We start from the raw sequence: 8,184 nt of genomic DNA on the forward strand, positions 1-8,184 counted from the left end.
TCAGTACACTGTTTTGCACAAATCCAGGAGGACTTGCTCCTTGTTGAATCAACAATTTAAAGAAGCACATACTAGAAAACCTGCAAAAAGAGCATGAGAAGCACTTAGGATGATAAAGAGGAAGGCAGATTTACCAACCAAGTTGTTGAGAATAATCATTTATTTTCACATTTACAAGACAAATATGAATAATATTTACAAATATATACAAATATTAAAATTAGCTTGTGTATTCAAAAAAAAGTCAAAGTATTTTTTAGCAGTATAGCCAACATACAGTACTTTTTTTTTGAACTTAGAAAAGGTTCAAGAAATGAAAGAAGAAATGAAGAGAAATTTCAGATTCACATAAGAGAAGCCATCAGAGAATATAGTATTATGAATGTCCACATTTTAAAATCAAAGGCAGAGCTTTGAAAAACCATAAAATATAGTCTCCCTCGTAGTTTCACATTAAAAGGGGCTTCACTCACCTCACTCAACAGCACTAGAAATGCTTTTAAAACCTTTCTGAGCAGGATGATTAAATAGTAGGAATAAAGATGATTGAATAGTAGTACAGAGTAATAACAGAATTAACCATTTTTATGTATATGGAATAACAGAAAGCATTCTCTTTGCAGATGGCTAAAAAAACACTTTTATGGGACATTTGCCAATTTGTACTGGGGGGATGGATCACAATCTCTTTAGATTCTGTTTGCTTTTCTTAGTCCCAGGAAGCGGCCCTGGTGTGGAGCTGTGTTTCACTGGTTTGCTGCTCACACAGTCACTGGAGCTGTGGTAGCTGCACATGCACTTGGTGCAGAAGTCAAAGCCACAGCTTTCACGATTGCACGTTGCTCTTTGGAGGTAGGAGTCATACTTGGCAGGTGAGCCACAGCGATGGCAGGCTTTAAGGCTTTCAGTGTTCTTCAAGTTCCTGGCAGCCTGTTGGAAAAAGCACACGCAGAAAATCATGAGTAGAGGGTAAATACACTCTCCAAACACTTCATGATATTATCTTAGTGCCACAAAACATATTATAACGCCTCCTAATGTAAGGAGACAAACTAAAAACTAGCCTAATTCTTGTTGCATCAAATTCTGATGGAGTTCAGAACAGGAATAATCAGGATGTAATTGCAGGTATTTTGAATTGGAATAGAGGTAGACAATTAAAAATTCTTAAAATGTAAAAGTTAAAGGACAGGCTAAATCAAGAGCAGTAAGGATAATGGCCTTCCTGAATCTTCCAAACCTCATTCAAGGATGGTGATGTAGTTGTGTATAGATGCAGATATTAGGAATTGAATTTTAAGACTGCTACTGAACAGTTGTTCTTTTACATTCCTAATGCTACAAAGTCTTATATAGTAGTATTATACCATCTTGATTAAACTTTCCAGTGACCTTTCATCTTCTCTTATTGCATAAATTTGCAGAATAAGACTTGAGCATAAAACCTTTTTCTAGTTAGAAAAATATTTTGTTTAGTAACAAGCAGTAACTTTCAATAAGCATTTTAAAAAGTCTTATAAGATGCAGGTGCAGGTCTACATTGCAAGTATGTGGGAAAAAAAAACAGCTTAAGAAAGGTAGAGGAGAAACAGGTTATTGGCAGTTATTGACACGTGTGACACACTACAAATAAATAGTTAAAGTAATTTTAATGCCAGATTCACAAAATACTCCACAGAATGATTAAAAGAAATATGCATTTAATTTTTTTAAAAATTGAAACTAAGAACTATTAAGTCTTTTTTTTTCCTAATTGTCCATCAGTTTTGAAGCAAAGTTGACAGTTTTTGTGATATTGCTTATCTGGAAAACATGTAATTCATTATAAACCCATGGAAAATAACAGGAAATTACTAAATTTCTTCATATTTGAGGAGACAAAATTTAAGCAAAAAAAATTCACTAAGTGAAATTCTTAAGGAAAAAAAAGTATGTAGGACATCCCAATATGTCAATATTCTCTCTACTTAGCTTCTGACATGGTCTTAAAATAGGCACACTAAGCAAAAGCTGGCAGCCATATTAATAACAATTACAAACACTTGAAACTGGAGATGCTACTTTCAAAAATATGCTTTACAAGGTGATTGTTTGCCAGACAGCATGAGAGAAATTAAAGATCCGTGGAAATCACCACTTACCTCAGAAAACTCTGTGAGCCTGCTGTGATTCCTAGATGCTTTGGATTTGGTGCTTTTTTTGTTCGAGTGTTTTGGTGGGGTTGCTTTCTGAATGGAAGCTAAGGACACTCTGTAGAGAACGTACTCTCTTGTTGCAGCATGCTCTGGTGCCTTAGTGACATTCTAATGAAAAGAACAACAAAGACTTAAATTTGGGAAGAGAGCTTACCTGATACAGAGTTCTTTGTGTAATAGAAGTCATTAAGTAATTTTAGATTCTTCCTCCTGGTTTCCAATAATAAAGCATCACACCAAGGAGTGCTACTGATTTTCCCATAACTTTCACAGTTACTTCTGTTATAAATGCATAGAACAGCTCCCTAGTTCCTGGTCAAAACCCAGCCATCTTCTCTTATGTAATCCTACTTTCAAAGTAACACAGTTAATTAGGCAGAGAATGTAAACTATTCATCATTTTAAAGCAAAAATCAGTACTTCCAATTCTTTATAGTGAACAGGAACGCTTGAGGCTTTCTTTGTGAAAAATAAACTCCGCCCACCAGTTTTCCAAGTTTCCAGTTAAACAAAAAAGCATACCATAGCATGCAAGAAATCAAACTTTATGGGATGAATACTCAGTACAAATGTTTCACCCCGACAGCACTGTAAAATACTACATAAAATTTAAATTGTTAACAGCCTTATCCTGTGGCAGATCCTAAGCCTTTGTTGGTTCTGTCTCTCCATCTCTCAAGAAGGAAAAAAACTTAGTTTTAAGAGTCCTGACTTGATAAAACACTAGATTAGTGTGGATGGATCAATTATTTTTATTTCACAGGACAGAGGCATTAAGAATAGCTCATAGTGCAAAAAGATTTTCAATTTTCCGTAGCAGGCATGGTGGACTTCAGAGAATCCTGCTATAAACAAAGACCCTGATTCAGAGCCACCGCAGTGATTTATCTCAGTCTTCCTCCCTTCTGGATCAGTGGGGATGCTGAAGCAAGCAAGTCCCTGCTGGGAGACTCTAGGGCTTGCCCAGTGGGCTGTGCTGGCAATGACTCTCTCCTTCCTGCCTTTCTCTGTAACACAGGACTTGTGGAAGCTCTTAAAAACATCTGCATCTCTCCTTGGGTCACCTTCTCAGTCAACCTTCCTTGGGGTCCCCAAAGCCCCTGAGGTAACTAGCAATGCTTGAGGCAAGGCATCCTAACAGGACAAAAAAAACCCCAAAACCAAACAAAACCACACTCCAGGGACAGTTTTCAATCTAAGAAACTTATCTGTCATCTCTTAAGCTTAGGAGGAGACCTCAAATAGCAGAAAAATACTGATGGTTCAGTGCAGGGACTTACAGAAAGGTTTTTCACAGCTCTGCTATAGATTTGGAAAATCCATTTATCTTCTTGTAGAATCTTCTGCCATGTTGTGCTGACTTTGGCAAAACTGCAACAACAATACAAACACATCAGTTGCCTCCTAGGAAAGGGATATATTAAGTAGCAAGAACAACCTTTTTCTTTTACGTAAACATAAAATATGTTCACAGTTGTAGTCTTTAATTTGCCTTTTAGGGAAAAGACACATTCTCCATATGTATCACAGCTTACATTGTCAGTTCATATTTTAATATATTAACACATAATACTAAACATTGAGTAAATGTCACATGCCCCATGTCTAAAACATTAAGGCATGTGATTAGGTTTTTTTCCCTTCTAGTGAAATACAATGACATGAACATACTTACTTTACTAAATCCATCTCGCTGAGATGTCTTAAAATGTTTGCTAATATATGCTTCAGGTTCTTTTGGAAGAGTTCAGCAAGAATGTCTATTCTATCCAGACCCATTTTCTTTCCAATTAAGTTACAAAGTTCAAATTTTCCCCTAGAAACAATTCTATCTACAGCAGCCCAAGACTTGAGATTTCTTTTACCACTTTTCTTCAAAGTTGAGCAAACCACTTCTTCATAATGGATTACTGGCAACAGTGTCTTCTTTGAAAACTGTTCTTGTTTTTGGTTCTTCATAAGACAAAGCTTTGGTGTACCACAGAGATTCCCAGCCAAAGGTAAACTATCCTCATGTTCTATTGCATCAGCATAGTGAGTGCTTAACATAGAGGAATAACCACTGTCCTCATTAAGTTTACTACCTTCCATTGCCTCCATTTCACAGATGATACCTTCATCAAGTCTCTGGGTTACTTGGTTGTTTTCTTTGTTATGTATGGGTCTTTCTGCATCTTCAATATCTAGATTTCTGGTGGCTGCATGGAACGAGTCACTAAGGAGTATTTTCTGATGTTCTTCTGCACAGCTTTTACAAAAGCCTTCCTCATAATTCAAGGGGCAGGATTTTTCCAGTCTTGTTTTCTCCACAGCACATTTCAATGGTGCAAACCCAGCACGAAGAGAATCAAAATCACGTTTCATTTTGCAAGAGCGGTTAAGGTTCGATTTCATTTTGTTGCTTGTATTCTGCAAGGTACAACAAGGGCAGAATGAAAACACAGCATAAACTAGATCACAAATTCTTTATCCTATAAAGACTCTACCATGCTTCCCTTCTGACTCACCCTTTTTATCTGACTCACCCTTTAGTATCTAAAATACAACTAATGGAACTAAGGATTTGAACAGCCACTGATTATATCTATGTAAGATCTTCCCAAAAACTAGTTTTATGCTGCATGTAACTAGGGAAAGAAAACTGAGTGATTTACTTGGCCACCATTTCCCCAACATAGATGAGACACACCAGTGCTTCCACTTCCTACCATAAAGGTAGCAACACAGTCAAGACACTTGAGGTCCCTGCAAGGGACACCAGTGGCAGAGGGTCCTTGGGCGACTGCAGGCCTGTGCAGGCCAGAGAAGCCTGAAGTTTGCATTCAAGACCAGAAGCAATGCTGCTGCTGCAGCCAGATATCTGGCATTTTTGAGAAGGGAGGAGGCTGGGGGGCACAGGAAAGGCTTGAGTGCTCACATGTGTGAGTAAAATACAAAGGAAGCAGCCATACCTAAACAATGGTCAGTGAAACAAAGGTTTGAGCATGATTTAAAGAGGATAGGAGGTCGATAGATATCATAAGAGAATTGATACGCCTTTTTCTTGCCCTGCTCCATTCCCCTCCCCCGCGAAATGTGGTGCTATCTATATTAACAATTGCGGGGGGATGGGCGGGAGCTGAAGGGGAGAAGGAGGTCATCTTTCCCCAGTTAAATCTAAAGGGAAAATAAATTTCAGCATGCTTTGCAATCCATATGAAATAGAAGATTCCCGATTTGAGTAAGCATTTTAAAGGATTTAAGCACTTCCAGCAGTTTTGTAAAGAATAAAGAGAAAAATGTGTTTTGTGAATGACTTAGAGAAAAAGTTCCCTCTTTGTACCTAGGTTTGGTGTGAGAAAGGTGCAAATAGGCTTATGGCTTTGTATCGTGTGAGTTGGGGAAGAAATGCAAGCCCTCCCTAAGCCTCCCCCTCCTCCCCTTCCCTTCCCCCCGTCCATGCGAACGACCAGAGAGGCTTTTGGGCTGAAATCCTGATGATTTGGAAAATGTTCCAAAATCACATTTCGGTGCACTAGGGCCTGCCCCGACCCCCGGAGGAGCGGGCTCAGCCGCGGGGCCCCGCGGCACTGTCAGGCTTCTCCCGCCCCGCGCTCAAGATGGCCCGGCCGGGTCGGAGCAGGTAGACCGGGTTCCGGCTTCGCCGTGCCCCACGGCCCCGAGAACTTCACCCCGCGCCTTCGGGGGCCTCCTGCAATGGAGGATTTCCCCCAAAACGGTGGTGGCGGGGCCGACAGGATCGCGCCGGGGGGATGCTCTTCCGACGGCGTGGCCGGCGGGCGGGAGACAGCGCGGCGCTTCCCCGCCCGCCGCTGCCCGCCGGCGGGAGCGGGGCTGCGACCCGCATCCCGGCCGGCCCCGGCCCCACCAGTGCGGCGAGCAGCCGGGACCACCCCACACGCGGCTCCTTGGCGGGATCGGGGCGCTCCCTGGCCGCCAAGGCGCCACCATCTCGTCCCATCCCATCCAGCCGGCGGGATAGCTGCGGGGCTAGGCTAGGAGAGCAATGAGACCGGGCAGCGGCCAGGAATCCCCCTCTCCAGTCCAATCTCCGCCGCAGCACCGCTAGCATCCGCACGGTCCCGCCACCACGTACGCCGGCAGCTCCCGCCACCCCAGCCAAAGAGCCCTGACCACGGAGCCCCGTCGCCCCCAAGCCGGCCCGAGAGCGCACCCCAGCCGCGAAGCCCCGGAGCGGCTCCCGATGGAGCGCGGCTCCCACCCCGCGCTCACCTGCAGGGCTGCGCCGGCGCCACCGCGGGCAGGGAGTAAGTCCCGCTCGCGCCGGGCGCTTTTTAAAAACTTTAAATTTGGTGTCCAAAACCGCGGCAGCCAATGGCGAGGCGCCGGAGCATCGGCCCCGGCCAATGGGCGGCGGGCAGGCGGCGGGGGCCAATGGGCGGCGCGGCGGGCGGGGCCGGGCCCGCCCCTCGCTTTCCCTCCTCGGGCGCCAGGGAGGGACGCGAGTGGCGCGGCCGCGGCTCCCGCGCTGGCCGCTCCCGCCCGCCCCTTCCTCCCGCGCTCGGCTCCGCACCGCTCCCGGTGCCGAAGGGACCTGCGGCTGCCGCGTCCCGGCTCTGACACGGGCCTGAGCGCAGCCTGGCGCCCAGCTACATCTGCGTCTGCTTGTTTAAATGGACGCGTCCGGGACCTCCACGTCGCCCCGGCACGCTCCGAACGTGCAAAGCTCCTCTACCGGGAAAGGATTCTCTCCCGCACTGGAGGTACTCAAGAACTGCCCGGATGCAATCCTGTGCCATGTGCTCTAGGATGACCAGGCTTAAGGAGGGATGTTGGACTGCATGACCCACTATGGTCCCTTCTAACGTGACTCATTCTGTAATTCAAGTCTGGCAGAGGATCTGGGCTACTCCCTATAAAAGAATTATATTTATTTGATATGACTAACACTACCAGTGTTTGCAGAGTGAGCAGGAGCACTACTGGGAGCTAGGCTGACTGGACACCAGTACAGGGATCCCCACCACTGCTGGAAAGGCAATCTGCTCACAGCTCAAGGAGATTGCATTTGCAGAGACAACATCCCTTGCATTAAAATTAATACAGAGCAAGTGGGGGACTCTTTACATAGTACAGCTTAACACGACAGGCCAAGGACAGTGAAATCCTCCTATGTATAGCACCACATACACCAGGTTTGGAATGCCTCTGCCAGCCTCCTGCCAGAGCTATGTGATGTCTGTTTTTTCTCACTGATCAGAGCCTTGGCATTCACAAGGCAACAACACATTCAGTGTTTGTTCAAGAGCCAGAAGAGACTAGGGAGGCAGGATGTGGCAAGACAGGTTACAGGCCGGAAGATCAGGGAAGGTCTAGGGTGACAAAGACCTAAACAATGATCTAAGTTTCATGCAGAATTCCAGTGTGCAGACCTGGTCAATGTCCCTTATTTGTTTAGAGGAACATGACACTGAACAGCAAACTCCATCTATCACTTGGCATAAGAAGGCCTGGCTTTAAGTCACGTCCATAGGACTATCACAAGTGCTCTCCAGTGTTCCACTTACCACACTGATCTGGTAAGGATGAAGACTTCAGTCCTAGTTTCTGCTCCAATAGGTATCTAATTATTTTACACAAAAATTGAGTCAATGTTTCTTTTAACATTTTTTATGTGCCAGTTTGGAGTTATAAAACTGCTAGTAAATACAGACCTAGGACTCATGCTTATCAAAAGGAAATATGTATGTCTCATCTTATGCACATAGACATTCCTTTATTTGAAGTTAATGAATGCATCTTAAATTAAAAGACTTGGAACTTAATCATAGTTACCATGCAGTGTTTACTAGAAAAAAAAAATGATAAAGGTATCAAATGTTGTAAAATGCTGTTAATTAAACAGACAGAACCAGTAAGCGCCAGTCATAGCACATAACTTTTCGAAAATCAGTAACTTGGACATTCCATTAAAACCATAAGGGAGACACTGAACTGAAGTCAACTGGATACTAAAATATCAGTCGAA

The 8,184-nt window shown here is 43.9% G+C and overlaps 1 protein-coding gene across 1 annotated transcript; it reads right to left on the reverse strand.

Annotated features, from left to right (window-relative positions):
* Positions 1-366: 366 nt before the first annotated feature.
* Positions 367-4,590, reverse strand: FBXO5 (F-box protein 5). Its single transcript, XM_054629376.2, has 4 exons — positions 3,871-4,590; positions 3,476-3,566; positions 2,142-2,303; positions 367-930 (listed from the first exon to the last, which is right to left on the reverse strand). Exons 1-4 carry the CDS (start codon positions 4,587-4,589, stop codon positions 679-681), a joined length of 1,224 nt encoding a protein of 407 aa, XP_054485351.2. The 5' UTR covers position 4,590; the 3' UTR covers positions 367-678.
* Positions 4,591-8,184: the final 3,594 nt, after the last annotated feature.

This window comes from Agelaius phoeniceus, chromosome 3 (genome assembly GCF_051311805.1).
Source record: "Agelaius phoeniceus isolate bAgePho1 chromosome 3, bAgePho1.hap1, whole genome shotgun sequence".
Lineage (NCBI taxonomy): Eukaryota > Metazoa > Chordata > Aves > Passeriformes > Icteridae > Agelaius > Agelaius phoeniceus.

What these genes read in the sequence shown, in the direction of transcription:
- FBXO5 (XM_054629376.2), bottom strand. Translation starts at nt 4,589, where the DNA reads ATGAAATCGAACCTTAACCGCTCTTGCAAAATGAAACGTGATTTTGAT. An exon ending in AGCGAGATGGATTTAGTAAA is followed by an intron (nt 3,567 to 3,870) that starts GTAAGTATGTTC and finishes TTGTTGTTGCAG; the next exon opens with TTTTGCCAAAGTCAGCACAA. An exon ending in GGCTCACAGAGTTTTCTGAG is followed by an intron (nt 931 to 2,141) that starts GTAAGTGGTGAT and finishes TTTTTCCAACAG; the next exon opens with GCTGCCAGGAACTTGAAGAA.